Raw genomic sequence first — 14,322 nt, 5'->3', positions numbered from 1 at the left:
AACATGTTTGAATCTCTCATCTCAACTTTATTTGCATAGTTATTAAACATTGGATGAAGGGTGGGTCTTCAAAGTTTCATCTTCTTTGAAGAAGCCAAGAACGAAACATCTGCCTCAACCATTTCCCCATGCTAGTAAGGCACCTTGCAATTTCCATACCCTTTTCCTATTTTGTCTCTGTCTTAAGAACAATCTTGTCTTGATAAAAGATAAATATAACGGCAGATAAAGACCAGTGTAATACCCAAATTCTAATCTACAGCTACCATTCAAATTTGAGGTTGGTATTTTATTTTATTTTGTTAACGAGTAGAATCTTATATTACAAAATGTAAATCTTCTGGTATGGAAAAGCACTACTTCAAAAATATCACAAAACAAATTAATATAAGGATGTTTATAAATTTTTTATATACATGTATTTTAAAAATATATTAAAAATGAAAAAAATACTTCAATAAATTTACCTTAAAGGGTTAAAAAAATATCTTATAGGACTTAATTATTAAATAAAACTAAGTAATGGTAATTTAGTATGTACAATAAATTTTAGTATCGTTCTTGATAATTTTGACTTTGACCAATAATAAAAAAATAGCTGAAAAGAAAATAAGAATGGCACTGTCGTGGCATTGTTACATAAACGGGACTTAAGGATTAAGATACGGTGTGTCGGCGTGTGCGTGTGATATCGAAATCTAACGTAAGCACTAAGTCTTCTCTGCTCTTGATCTATCTGAAGAGAAAGACTGAGTTGGTGTTGAACTCGACTCGGTTGAACTCAGTGAGTTGAATGGCGAAACTTGAAGCCAAGTTAGGGATGATTGTGGACTCGGTGGGTAACTTGTTCTCCGGCAAAGACCATCTTCCCTATTGCGACTCTGACATCATCGCTGTATGCTCTCTTTCTTTTCCCTTTTCATCTAATCTTAGGGTTTTTGCTCTTTTCAATGTGAATTTGAATTATGGTGGCAGGGGTGTGAAAGAGAGGTTGCTGAGGCTGAGAAACAATCCTCTGATGAGGTAATGGAAGATTGTCTCTTGCGTCTGTCATGGGCACTTGTTCACTCCAAACGCCCACAAGATGTACAGCGTGGGATAGCTATGCTTGAAGGTCACTATTTATTTACTGTTTCTTCATGAAATGTAATTTTTAGTTTTGTATGTTGAAAATTGACATGCATGTATGTACATGGGTATGCGCATGGCAGCATCTTTACCTGCTACAAACAACCCACTGCACCAAAGGGAGAAGCTTTATCTTCTGGCTGTTGGATATTACAGAAGTGGCGACTATTCAAGGAGCAGGGATCTTGTTGACAGATGCTTATTGGTATGTATGCTCTTCTCTCTTTATTATTTCCTTATCTACTTTACGGAATAGGAACCTAAACGTGATTTCAAAAGCAAAAGCTACCACTAATAGCGTTTAAGATTTTAAGTAAATGGGAATCCATGTCTATTCGAACTTTAATATCCTATGCTAGGCAACAATACATCCACTTCGACCCCTCTAATTTTTAATTCAATTTTGTTAACATTGATTTTAAGTATGCCAATGTAGTTCAGTTTTTATTAAAAAAAATATTTATTACATTTTTGTATTTTTTATGTAATAATATTTTTTCCGATAATATCTTACTATTTTTAGATTCTTAAAATCAGTCCTATGATGCTAACAATTTCGTTTTTAATCAAGGCTGAGGTTAAGCATCTAAAATGGGGAAGTTTTTATTGGAAAGAAATACATTTATTGCATTAAAGTTATAAAAGTACAATAAGTTTATATAAATATAATCTTATTATTGTAGTTTCTTAAACTCAGTCCTAACATTTTCCTTCAATTAAATAGCATAATGGTTTTGCCTGTTCTTTTTGCGGAAACAGAAAAAAGAATCCCATTCCTGTGTTTTCTGCCTTTGATTTATAATTTGTTGCCCTAAATAAGCAGTGTCAGAGTCGTGCTTGGGTTGTGTCCCTAACCATATTTGCTTATATTTCTACCTCGAATCTCAATCCATAACTAGTTGTCATCTGTATCTTGCATTGTGTAGTCTCAAAAACAGGACATCATATTTTAATTTCATCCCATAGCATATACACCAATGCAGCATCTATATAGTTCAATGTGACATCATGACTATGTATTCTTCTTAGATTGCACCCGAGTGGAGGCAAGCAGTGACACTGAAGAAGACAATTGAGGATCGGATCACAAAAGGTTCCAATCGATTATTGATGTTCTATTTAACATTTTCTTGCTGAGAGTAAAGGGAAAGTAAGCTGATATTGGCTATAATAAAGCACTGACACTTGTTTCTTTTCTTCTATTGTAGATGGTGTCATTGGCCTAGGCATTGCTGCAACTGCTGTAGGACTTATAGCAGGTGGAATTGCAGCAGCTGTGTCTCGAAAGAAGTGACAGAATCCTTTTAATCAAACATGTATGGTAGCAGCTGATATGTGTAAGAGGCAAACATATGTGATACTGTTATTTTGCTGCATCTTACTGGTTTTATATGAAAAGGAGGGTGTGAACAATAATATGTACAAAGCAGTGAAAATGATATCTAAGGATTATATAAGAGATGTATTGCGAGTTTTCATGTTGAAAAACATTTACTTCTGTATTTGTCATATTTATAAGTTACCTCCCTGTTTTTTTAATGTTTTCTTCCTCTGTCAATTTTCCTCCCGCACTTCATATAATGCAATCTTGCTGTCCAATTATTTACATTGAATCTCTCTCAGATTATTTAAGCATGCACACTGCCCCGCCTCTAAACTCTGGATGATAATGTATGAATAGCTTTGTAAATAATTTCAAGTTTGGTCACATCGTTGATGAAGATTTCGTATAAGTTTGGTTCCGTGTCACAAAGGCCTAAATACGCGTAATTTTGAATGCTACCAAGATTAGCTTGTATGTTTAGAACGTGTGTATACCTCCATTGAATGCTAAACCAAATACAGCACATTCAGTCAATAGGATAAAGAATGAATTACGAATGGAATGAAGACATGGATAGATGTGGGGATTGAAATCTTGAAGTTTTTTAGATTAAATAGAAATCTTTATGTTAAAAGAACTGAATCACAATTCTCACAAAGTGTGCCACATGTCCACACTAGTGATGGGGAGAGTAATCTTTCACCCGGAAATCTTCCTCCAGCACCCTTAACTACGAAAGTGTTTTTGCTGTACAGTGGGTATGGATTCAGACATTCTGTTACAAATTCACGTAATTTGTGTAAGTGTAATTTTAAACATGTTCAAACATAGTTCTAAATGTTAGTAATATTTTTAAGGTTAAAAGCTATATGTTGCTGTTTGTGTTATTTACCAATTAAAATTAGAATTTATTTGAATAAAAATTTATATTTAGTGTTATTACAAATTATCAAGATGAGAAGGCTGTGTGTGTTTTTTTTGTTATTGAAAAGTATGATCATTAGTTTTTTAAACTTTTAAATAAACAAGCCCATAATTTAACGTAATGATTTAAAATTGCTCAAATGCGGTTTCGAAGGAAATACACGGGTGTTTCAAATTCAAGGCAAAAGCAAGAAAAGAATTGTCATTTAGGCGGAAATACCCAGGACTGCCATCATCTTCATCTCCCAAGAATGCGCACTTCTAGGAAATCCCTTGGAAATTCCTATCCCAAAAGAACCAACAAGAGTAATTAAATGAATGAAACTTCCGACTCCCTCCATGCAGACTGTCAAAAGACATGCCATAGGATTAGGAAATCATTGTTGTACTATTTATGTGCACTCTTTGTCGGATTATTAAATTTGTATTTTAAAAATCCGACTCCCGAACCAATTTTATCAGGTTTGTGTTTACTTTAGATTGGATTGGTTTATTGAGTCATTCAACAATTGGAATTGCTGCCATTTGTGGCCTTCACTTGAGTGCTGGAAGCTTAACATGCCGGAATAATGCACAGCTCATAAACACATTACAGCGGGATAACACAAGTCAGTTAGCTTGTACTACATTAACGTTACCTGTTCTACATTGCTCGTGCACTAAATGTGATGTTTAATTGTGAAAATAGCTAAAAGTTCATTCAACTGAAGGGATTATGAAGTGGTTGAGAGAAAGAAGCCGAAGAATGAGGTTTGGTGATCCCAAACAGTGGGATCCACTTGTTTTATTGCATGTTTGGAACAGTTTTTCAGCATGCTTTAAAATCACGTCAATGTAGAAGTTACAGCTAGTAACATTAGAGTAAACATGGATCCATGGTTTGATTAACTGTAAATTTAAACACACACGTGCATAATAGAAGTTGGGGGTTACATTTGGGCATCAATTTCTTCCTTCAGAACAAATTCAACTGCTTCATTTTGCCATGCAAGGGGGTATGTTGGAGATTCCCATGGTAATGGAGAAGGTGGACGAGAGCTCCATTGCATTGAGTAGTCCAGCCAATCAGAAAAATCAGACATCGGCAATTCTTCTGGTTCGGGGTAGCATCGAGGGGAATGAGGAACCTAAAACCAAAAGAGAAAGGAAAACGGAAGATAGAGCAAATACTGGTCAAAGGGAGGCAAACAGTAAAATGTGTGTTCATGTCTAATCCAGCAAATGTGTAAATATATATAGACCTGTAGTGGATGGTTAAATGCTTCAATCAAGATGTAAAGCAACGAACTGAAGCACATTTATTTTTATTGCTCATGACAAAAAAAATGGTATATATTCAATGGTTGTTCTCAAAGCATCCTTCAGCTTCAAACACCAGTAACCAAAACAAACCTAAAAGTTAAGAAGGTATTACCGAAAGATAACAGTACCTTTATCTGCTCTAGAATAGATATGGAATCTGCGGAGATAAAATGTCGTTAGGAATTATATCAACATGATGTAAAATGCAATAACAATAAGGGACATCTAAATTTAATTCACCGAATGATTGAATAGAAATACACTCAGTTATGTTTTAAATAAACTCATTTCACAACAAATTTTAAATGCCAAAAGCCTGAGTTCATTGTCTTGATGTCTTCTCGTATTACAAGAGTGCTAGAAATAATTTACTTCACTTGAAGAACGTACTCACTTTCCAATATATCACATACACAATGACATCATAGGATTCAAGACAACATTTTGCTAGTAACTGTGAAGTTAAAAACTAAGACACCGATTTAGTTGATGTAAAATTTTTAAGGTAAACCATAAGTTAAAGTTATAAAATTCTGAATCACAAACCACAACATACATTCATACATCCAATTACAGAGGAAAAAGCCAGATAGGGTTACCATCTTTTGGAAGAACCGTCTCAAGATTGAAATCTCTCATTGCAGATTTTTGGGCCTCAACACACCTCTTGTGATCATGCAAGAACATTTCCTCCTTTACATTAACATCTTCCTTGGGTAAATTCTTTTTCCTAGATGAAGCTTCAGGAGCAAGTGATGTTTTGTTTGTTATATCATTTAGAGCTTTTCGACCTGCAGTTCCCAAAACACCTTTCTTTCCATCTGTCTTAGAACTCTTCCACTTGACAGTCTCTATAACAAGCAAACAAAAAGGACAAACAAAACCAATGTAGTGAAAGAAGAGCACGGTAAACAGAAAAACGCTCCACCAAAAATGTTACCCGATGCAAAGTCAATTTCTAAACTGTTCAATTCTTTGAAAACATTTTCAATAGATAATTGGAATTCACTCTAGTTGTTGGAAATTGCTGATGTAAGCAACATAGCATAAAAGGCTTACTTCTAGGGTGAAGATCCAAGTTTTCTTCTTTGATCATCAGGTGGCCAGGAGCAACAAACTTGGCCATTATTCTATTTCGCTTGTTTCAGAGAGCAAAGACTTTGATATTGAACTCTGCAACACAAATTAAAAAACTTATGTGAAAAAATAAAAACCACGAAAAAAGGGGGTTTTATGGGAACGCACAAGTCAAGCACAACTAATGAGTTGCGAAAATCTTAAGAAATTGAATTGGTTATACGAGTATTGTGACTCATGCAGCAACTAGTTAGATCGTTGTCACCAACATAAAATTTGAAGAACGATGATTCAATGAAACGAGGGATAAATTATTATTATTAAAATTAGGCATTTGCATGATGCAGGACATTACTCTCCAATTATTATCAATTCAAATAATTGCGGGGTTTCTTCAGTTAAATGAGAACTAAGAAGAATTTGGAACGAGTAATTAAAAACGATGAAAAGATTTAATAATGGGTGATTCTAGGGTTTGTGGAGCGGTACCTGTGAGAATGAAGAAGATTGGTCGTTGGATTTTGAATTTTCTTAAAGCCCGCGATAGCCACAACATTTATAATTTAGGCTTTTAAACAAAACAGCCCTTAATAAAATTTCAAAATCCCTAACTTGCCCCCTATCCTTCTCTTTTAGGATGAAAATTAGTAAAGTACCAAACGACTACTCACAAAATTTATTCATAATAGATAGAGTATTTACCTATTATATGAATACAGATATGAGTGTGTGTAAAAACTCACAAATTTAAACAAATATAAGTGCACATATTGGTATCTAAGTACCCAACCTGCGTCATATTTAATTATGCATTGAATTTTTTTCTTATTATATTACTTATGTAAAGTTATATAAGATTAATATAAAAATATTTAATAATAAAGTAAACCAAAAAAATTATTTTAGTTTATATTTTTAATAGAAAAATTTATTTACTACTTTTTTTATTTAATTAGACTAATACAATTTAATTATTACATAATTGATATGAGATTGACTTTTTTTAAAAATATTATTTATATATGACACACATAAAATATTTTTTACACAAATATTTTTGTTAATAAAATCATATTGATATTTAAATCATAAAGCGAATGATAAATAATAAACATATTATAAATTTTACAATCACTTACTATTACCATAAATTTATTATTTATTGATAATATTTTTAAAAATATATATTTAATTTATTGATACTGACGTGCCTCCACCAGAGTTTCCTCTGGCTTTGCCCCGCTCAGGCATAGTTCACCATCTTTCGGGTCCCGACAGGTATGCTCTCACTCAAACCCTTCACAGAAGATCAGGGCCCATTTTTGGTAAGCAGAACTGGCGATGCGGGATGAACCGGAAGCTGGGTTATGGTGCCCAACTGCGCGCTAACCTAGACCCCACAAAGGGTGTTGGTCGATTAAGACAGCAGGACAGTGGTCATGGAAGTCGAAATCCGCTAAGGAGTGTGTAACAACTCACCTGCCGAATCAACTAGCCCCGAAAATGGATGGCGCTAAAGCGCGAGACCTATACCCGGCCGTCGGGGCAAGGACCAGGCCCCGATGAGTAGGAGGGCGCCCCAAAGACTTTGATTTCTCATAAGGTGCCAGCGGAGTCCTAAAAGCAACATCCGCTGATCCCTGGTCGGCATCGTTTATGGTTGAGACTAGGACGATATCTGATCGTCTTCGAGCCCCCAACTTTCGTTCTTGATTAATGAAAACATCCTTGGCCGACAAATAACTTGTATGTTTAGTTTCGCTTATTATTTCTAAGAATTTTAGTTTAAAAAAGTATTATATTAAGATACATTTAGCACTTGTGATATTTGAATATTTATTTTTTATCTATGTTTATACCTTATTCGACAACTACATATTAAATTTTTTTATTATTATGCTATTTATGTAAAGTTATATATACATATTTTTTTATAAATATTTTTCCTCAAATAAGCGCGAGTAATAAGTACAAGATGGGTATACGATGACCTAGAAGATACGAGTACGAAAATTAATATTTATACTACCCATTATCATTCCTATTTTCTTGCATGCTAAAAGATATTTACGTCTTTTTCTACCATATTTGTTGTCAGCATTGATTACTAAATAAATAATTTTTTATTAAAAATTAAATAAATTATAATAATAATTTTTTGTTTTAATAGTATCTTAAGTTGTTTAAACGAGTCTTGCTGTAATATTTTTGTTTTTCTATTTTACAATTTTGTTAACTTTAGAAAAAAAAGGTATCATAAATTGTACATTAATATGTAATATATATATATATATATATATATATATATATATTATTGTTACCCATTTTTTTTAATATAAACATCAACTGCTTTTTTAATTATCATTGCTTAACTGTTTTTGTCACCTTAGTTAACCAAAACATGTAGGAAAAGGTAATAAGCAATTTTATTAGAGTTTCTTTAAGAATAAATAGTAGTGCTTGTTTAATTTATAGTTAAGTAGAATTCATTTGATAAAATTAACTTTTTAAGTTATTGAATACTATTGAAATATACATGTAAATTAATCAATATCATAGATTTATGACCTGTGAAAAAAAATTGGGAAACACAAAGTTGTCCTCAAATTATAAACATTTATGTTTTCTAACAAAATTGTAGATTTATCATTTAACAGTATTAACATCAATTTAATGTTTTCTTTTTATCTCATCATAATATCTATCACATAAATCACTTCTCCATCTTATTCTAACTAAATACATAGATAAAAAGAAATGACTTAAGTAACATTTTTCCATTTAAAATGTGTACTAAATAACCCTTAAAATTACTCTAACCTTTGTAAGGACTCTCGATTGAATTTATCAGAATCCAAATATGTTGTTGTTCATATACTACTTTTATAATAAAGAGGGTAATTGGGTAATTTCACAAAAAGAGAGAAAAACCCTTACCCGCGGGTAGTGAAGAATTGCAGAAACAATGAAACAAAGAAGAAACTGAGACAGAGATGTTGAGAAGCTTGTGTGCAGCAGTGGGGTCTTCTAGAAAGATCCAAAATTCAGCACGTGCCAAATTGCGGGCACCGTACTCGTGCGAAGCTGAGGCGGCAAGTGCGAGGCTTCCGAAGCTTCTGGTGGTTCAGCCGCGTCTTCGGCCGGAGAAGCTGTTGCAGGCGAAGCTCAACGAAGCTCTGTGCCTCGCAAACTCTCTCGAAGAACAGCGTGATGGCTATTTCCACACCGATTTCTTCGATAAACCCTTACCCCCTCACCTCCTCGTTCAGAACCCTTCCCTCAAAGGTCACAACCCTCGCGCAGACACCTATTTTGGTCCTGGAACCGTTCACAACATCAAATGCCATTTAAATGCTGCTGAATCAACGGTATTGATTAATTCTTTGTGTATAATGTTTCATTTGGTTGAGTTGTCAATTTTGAATTTGAATTTGATTTTGATTTCGTGTGTGTGAGTTTAACAGGATGATGTGGATGCTGTTTTTGTGAATGCTTTATTATCTGGGATTCAGCAACGGAACTTGGAGGTAAGTTCTGTATGGTTTGGTTTCTCTCTCTCTCTCTCTCTCTCTCTCTCTCTCTCTCTCTATATATATATATATATATATATTATTTTTTTTTGGAATGGAGAATTTGAATTGAATTTGTGTTTTGGTTTGGCGATGGTGTGTTTTTGGCAGAGGGTTTGGGATAAGCCTGTGTTGGATCGTGTTGGGCTTATAATAGAGATTTTCAATGCTCATGCCTTTACTAAGGAAGCCAAACTCCAGGTATGTTTATTCTAGGCACTCGTTGTGTTTTATTGAATGCATTGTGGATGTGAATGATATAAGCTTGGTCGTCTGTGTAGGCTGAACTTGCAGCTCTGTCGTACAAGAAGACACGGCTTGTTCGTGTTCGTGGCCCCGGTGGTCGTCATACGTTTGGTGCTTCAGGAGAAGCTGAAGTTGTCAGTGCCCGAGGGTCGGTTTAGTTCCTAGTTTTCTGGTGGTTGATACCATTTTTTATTTGGAACACTATTTTTCTTTTTTAATTGAAAACGTCATTAGATGCTGAATTGGATAATATTACCATCCGGGAAATTTGGGCCGGAAAGAATTTTTGAATTTGACATGTTTGATAATTTTGATTTTGATTGTTAACAACAGTTCCTTATGCATGAATCTGTATCACTGTATGTTTTTTTTCCCGCTTGACACATTGTTTCTGTCACCAAACTTAACTTGTCATACCTATTTAATTTTGGTTTACATTGCTGTTATGAAGTACGAACGTGGTTGAAACTGAATATAGTTTTTCATTACTTTTCCTCACTCGCTTCTCCTTTTATGATCATATATATGTATGTATGTGTGATGAGAGTATGTGTATCCTCTGGCTTAGTCTATTGTAGTAGTGTACTGTTAATTAGAATAACAGCATTGAAACACAATACTTGTCAATTTCAGGAGAGGAAGTGGGGGGCAAGGTTTTATGAGTGGTGCTGGAGAAACTGAACTTCAGCTTCAGCGACGAAGGTATATCTGTGATATTTAATTTTTATGATACATACATTTATTCTCAAGCAATATATATATTTTCTTTTCCCAGCATGTCTTATATGGTTTCCTTATAAACCTGTGTTATTTTCAAAGTTGATTTTTCACTCTTGTTGTGTTGTAAATTTTCACTGTAATTGGCTCCATGCAATAATATTTCAAAGGAGGGAAGAATGTTGAGAAAAATTCTATGTTTTAGCCTTTAGGTTATGTAACTTTAATCTGCATGGAGTTGAAGTTTAATCCCAATGACCACAACTCCTTACTGAGTGCCAATAGATATATTGATCCCAAGCTTGCATTACTACAACTTTTGCAGTGCTTCCAAACTGCAATGCATGCAGCCTTATTTGAAATTAACCTGCCTTTGGCATTTATAATGTAGTCTTGCTGGGTATTTTGTCCAGTACTCCTGTCTATGAAATATGATCTACTCATTGATGTGAATCACAATCACTATAGCCTTTATGATTACTTCTTACACATAATTTGGTCCCTGAATTGTGAAAAACTACCCTTAGAATCCTAGAGAGGAGAAATTATCTATTATCTCAAATTGAAGAGGTTCGTCGCACCCGGGCTTTACAACGTGCTGGTCGCAAGAGGCATGGAGGTTCATTAGGACAAGGCTTAGCCACTGTTGCTGTTGTTGGGTATACAAATGCTGTAAGTAGCCTACATATATGTGTGTGTGCTATTTATTGTAACTAGAAGTGTCACTAATATGCCTTTCTACATGTCTTTATTAGGGGAAATCTACATTAGTCAGTAAGCTATCAGACAGCGATCTGTATAGTGATTGTCGGTAAAACAACCTTTACTGTTGCCTATATGCATTTGCATCCTCTAATTCTAATATAATTTTTAATATTAGCTTTCTCACTTTTAATACTACATGGTATTGTGTGTATTGCAGACTGTTTGCAACAGTTGATCCTAGAGTAAGAAGTGCTGTTCTTCCTTCAGGGTAACTTGACTGGCAACTTACCATATTATTCCAATCTTGTATGCAATGCTCCCTAATTTGTACATTGGTTGATAAAGTATATATGCTTTTCTATCCAAATTTTGTTCTCAGGAAGAAAGTGCTTTTAAGTGACACAGTAGGATTTATATCTGATTTGCCTGTACAGGTAAGGTAAAACATGAGCAAATTGCCATGTCAGCATGTATATTGATTATTTTCTGTCAATATTATTCTTCAACATTCTTCTTTGACAGTAACCCAATCGATCTTTTTCTCCTTTTAATTTCTGTAGTTGGTTGAAGCATTTCATGCAACTCTAGAAGAAGTGGTGGAAGCAGACCTGCTTGTGGTATGATTTTGCATTTCCTTTCAGTTACTGGAGAACAGAAGTGTAGATTTCCATATTTAGCGCTTTCATTTGCTACAAACATCCTTGATGTTTGGAAGATCTATGTATGTATGTATGGAGGGTATTGACCTTCTTACATCTGGTTTCTCTTCACATGGTGAAGTCCTTATGGCTGTTGATTGCTATACAAACTATGAATTATGTGCACATTAGACTTATTTTTGGCATTCATTGCTACTTTTGCTCTAAAACTTACAAAACTTTGTCTATTTAGGATTCAGTCTTTAATGTAGCAAAAGACAAGTCAACTGACAAATCTATCTTTCCTTGAAGCATGTGGTGGATTCAAGTGCTCCCAATCTTGATGAGCATCGCTCAACAGTGTTTCAAGTTCTTCAACAAATAGGGGTGTCAGAAGAGAAGCTTCAGAATATGATTGAAGTTTGGAATAAGGTAATGCAACCCATCTGCCATTCTACCAAAATGCAAGAAAATTGTTGATTATATATATATATATATCTCCACTGAATTACTGGAAATGTTTAGATTGATGTGGAAGAAGGCATGGATGTTGATGAATATCTTGATGAAGATGAAGAGGCTGATGAAAATAGCAGCTTCAGTGGAGAGTATGATGTGAAATCTAAGGCATTAGCAGAAATAGAGAGAGATTATGCTGGCAGTATTTCTTGTGCAGAAAATGAAGACAGCAAGGAGGTTGTTGATCAGTCATTGGCTGTATCTGAGACCAAGGAAGAAAAAGAAGATTACTCTGATGGTTGGTTATATGAGGATACTTTGGTCAATGAAGCTGATTTTTGTTCACCATCGACTGTGACTGACCAACAAAATGAATCCTTCAATAAGGAAAATAGCGTGTTAAAAGATAGCTCATTGGAACAATTGGGTCCACATGTGAAAACATCAGCTATCACGGGAATTGGGTTACAAGAATTGCTGGAACTAATAGATAATAAACTAAGTGTCCGGGATGAGAAGTTGCAGACTGCCCAAGTAGTTGAAAGAAACATCTTTGAACGAAAATGGAGGCCTTCCCACACACAGGAGTCTAGCATAGCTGTTGAACACTAGATAGTTCCGTGGACAATGCTTCTTTCCTTGCATTCTTGCTACGTCCTTAGCCACGTGACAGTTTGATTACCTTATGAGCTGGCCTAGACAAGTTTGGCGTTAAGCTTTTCCCACCACTTTGGTGGAGCCATTATGTATTCATGGGACAAAACATGACCTCTGGAATCCAGATGACATGTCTCAAAGCTGCTCTTGCTTATGTGGCTTTCTTCTTCTGTCGCAACCTGCTAGTAATGAGCTTTCAATGGAGTTGTTTTTTTTTTTAAAAAAAAATTGGCATGTTTTTCCTTCATTTTGAGTTGCATAGGATATGTATACAATTTGTCCAAAAAAAATAAAAAAAGGATCCATCAATGTACAATTGTAATAATAATTGCGGAATGCCGTTATACATAACTCTGGAGAAATTTAATTTTTTTAAGTAATAGATTTATTTCTTGCATGTTCAAAAATATTGCGGCAATTGGAGATATTTTTATGCAGCAGATAAATTTTATAAAAAGTGATAAATTCCGTTGCCGGGAATCGAACCCGGGTCTCCTGGGTGAAAGCCAGACATCCTAACCGCTGGACGACAACGGAGCTGCTGATGGGGAGCTATTTGTTTTGCATTATAAAAGTTAATCATTTGACACTTAAACTTCTCCTACCAAGCGCGCATATGAAAACTAAAGGGAAAAAAATTTACCAAATATTTCGACATACCAAACAGATTTGGCACCCTAAGTCGACATGTTTCAAGAGCCATCCCCGTTGATTGGTCTTCTTCTAGTTTCGTTTATTTAAATAATTAGAACTACTTTTTATTAAAAAATTTAATGCACTAAAATAAATATTCTTTCAATAAAAATTTGTACGGTTTTTTATTAACTTTTCATTTAAGATATTTTTAAATAAAAACTTAGTATTTTTAAGTAATAATGAATTAACATTTTGAAGCTTTCCTCCAGGGCAGGGAGACAATTTTAGGCAGAAAAGGAATGGAGGAAACAATTTTCAAATTAGAAGCACACGATTTGACAATAAACCCAAGAATTTATGTCTGAAACTCAATTAAGAAAATTTGTCATTTTAGACTTACGAAACGATATTAATTCAACAGACACTGTTTGAATACGTCAGTGAAACATTATCACTAAGTTGGAAGGGGCCGCGCGAACGCAGGCCCCCACTACCACAAATTATGACGTAGGCTCTGTCACTTGGACAGACCTTAGGCGGGCACCCCTCCCAAGTGCAATGGAGGTCACCAGCCTAGGCCATGGGCCTTCATGATCACCCATCGACCCCGTCCAGGTAAGTATGTTGCCTTTTCCCACAAGCTTTAATTTTATAGCCCATTCTACCCGCTACTTCTCCTTACCTCTTCGATGTGGGACTTCCTTCTATACACTACTTTCCTACAAGGTTCGGAGTGCAACTCCATTACTTGTTTTACAAAAAGATGAAAGATGAGAAAGACAAGCCTCCTACGAAAACAACACAAGAAAACAAGGGCCCGGCATTAACTCTCAGCTCCAACAAGTTATCTGAAGAAATTATTGAAAAAGTCAATTTCTCAAATGAGTTTTCTAGTTTCTAATCCTCGAGTTCTCTCTTAACGAGATTAACTTTACCTTCA

The 14,322-nt window shown here is 34.7% G+C and overlaps 3 protein-coding genes and 2 non-coding genes across 6 annotated transcripts; 2 read left to right on the top strand and 3 right to left on the bottom strand.

Moving 5' to 3' along the window:
• The first annotated feature begins 639 nt into the window (after nucleotides 1-639).
• On the top strand, nucleotides 640-2,844 carry LOC113847322 (mitochondrial fission 1 protein A-like). The gene is made up of 5 exons (XM_027476338.1): nucleotides 640-895; nucleotides 976-1,114; nucleotides 1,212-1,333; nucleotides 2,158-2,221; nucleotides 2,337-2,844. Exons 1-5 carry the CDS (start codon nucleotides 794-796, stop codon nucleotides 2,420-2,422), a joined length of 513 nt encoding a protein of 170 aa, XP_027332139.1. The 5' UTR covers nucleotides 640-793; the 3' UTR covers nucleotides 2,423-2,844.
• Nucleotides 2,845-4,305: 1,461 nt separating this feature from the next.
• LOC113848425 (protein PATRONUS 2-like) lies at nucleotides 4,306-6,272 on the bottom strand. The gene is made up of 5 exons (XM_027477932.1): nucleotides 6,245-6,272; nucleotides 5,738-5,851; nucleotides 5,278-5,529; nucleotides 4,807-4,835; nucleotides 4,306-4,503 (listed from the first exon to the last, which is right to left on the bottom strand). Exons 2-5 carry the CDS (start codon nucleotides 5,802-5,804, stop codon nucleotides 4,306-4,308), a joined length of 546 nt encoding a protein of 181 aa, XP_027333733.1. The 5' UTR covers nucleotides 5,805-5,851; nucleotides 6,245-6,272.
• A 2,443-nt stretch (nucleotides 6,273-8,715) lies between these two features.
• On the top strand, nucleotides 8,716-13,146 carry LOC113846722 (GTP-binding protein At3g49725, chloroplastic). Of its 2 annotated transcripts, none has more exons than XM_027475291.1 (12): nucleotides 8,716-9,123; nucleotides 9,220-9,282; nucleotides 9,436-9,525; nucleotides 9,606-9,718; nucleotides 10,204-10,272; nucleotides 10,815-10,959; nucleotides 11,043-11,098; nucleotides 11,210-11,260; nucleotides 11,372-11,426; nucleotides 11,553-11,609; nucleotides 11,943-12,062; nucleotides 12,156-13,146. In XM_027475291.1, exons 1-12 carry the CDS (start codon nucleotides 8,749-8,751, stop codon nucleotides 12,699-12,701), a joined length of 1,740 nt encoding a protein of 579 aa, XP_027331092.1. In that variant the 5' UTR covers nucleotides 8,716-8,748; the 3' UTR covers nucleotides 12,702-13,146. The 2 variants fall into 2 exon arrangements, 1 of the variants encoding a protein (XP_027331092.1); XR_003501714.1 differs by having other exon boundaries at nucleotides 8,729-9,123; nucleotides 11,884-12,062; nucleotides 12,156-13,091.
• Nucleotides 13,147-13,211: 65 nt separating this feature from the next.
• Nucleotides 13,212-13,283, bottom strand: TRNAE-UUC. Its single transcript has one exon. It is a non-coding gene; the product is annotated as a tRNA-Glu (tRNA).
• A 561-nt stretch (nucleotides 13,284-13,844) lies between these two features.
• Nucleotides 13,845-14,005, bottom strand: LOC113848716. Its single transcript, XR_003501977.1, has one exon. It is a non-coding gene; the product is annotated as a U1 spliceosomal RNA (small nuclear RNA).
• Between the last annotated feature and the right edge of the window lie 317 nt (nucleotides 14,006-14,322).

The sequence above is a fragment of the Abrus precatorius genome, unplaced genomic scaffold (assembly GCF_003935025.1).
Source record: "Abrus precatorius isolate BTA unplaced genomic scaffold, Abrus_2018 Scaffold8, whole genome shotgun sequence".
Taxonomy (NCBI): Eukaryota; Viridiplantae; Streptophyta; class Magnoliopsida; order Fabales; family Fabaceae; genus Abrus; species Abrus precatorius.
Note: the sequence above shows the minus strand (reverse complement) of the source record. Positions and strands in the feature narration are given on the sequence as shown.

Coding starts and splice junctions, on each gene's coding strand:
- LOC113847322 (XM_027476338.1), top strand. CDS start 794: ATGGCGAAACTTGAAGCCAAGTTAGGGATGATTGTGGACTCGGTGGGT. Junction 1,115..1,211: donor TGGGATAGCTATGCTTGAAG/GTCACTATTTAT, acceptor TGCGCATGGCAG/CATCTTTACCTGCTACAAAC. Junction 2,222..2,336: donor TGAGGATCGGATCACAAAAG/GTTCCAATCGAT, acceptor CTTCTATTGTAG/ATGGTGTCATTGGCCTAGGC.
- LOC113848425 (XM_027477932.1), bottom strand. CDS start 5,804: ATGGCCAAGTTTGTTGCTCCTGGCCACCTGATGATCAAAGAAGAAAAC. Junction 4,836..5,277: donor GACGGTTCTTCCAAAAGATG/GTAACCCTATCT, acceptor TTATCTCCGCAG/ATTCCATATCTATTCTAGAG. Junction 4,504..4,806: donor CTATTCTAGAGCAGATAAAG/GTACTGTTATCT, acceptor TTTTGGTTTTAG/GTTCCTCATTCCCCTCGATG.
- LOC113846722 (XM_027475291.1), top strand. CDS start 8,749: ATGTTGAGAAGCTTGTGTGCAGCAGTGGGGTCTTCTAGAAAGATCCAA. Junction 10,960..11,042: donor TTGTTGGGTATACAAATGCT/GTAAGTAGCCTA, acceptor TGTCTTTATTAG/GGGAAATCTACATTAGTCAG. Junction 11,427..11,552: donor TATCTGATTTGCCTGTACAG/GTAAGGTAAAAC, acceptor TAATTTCTGTAG/TTGGTTGAAGCATTTCATGC.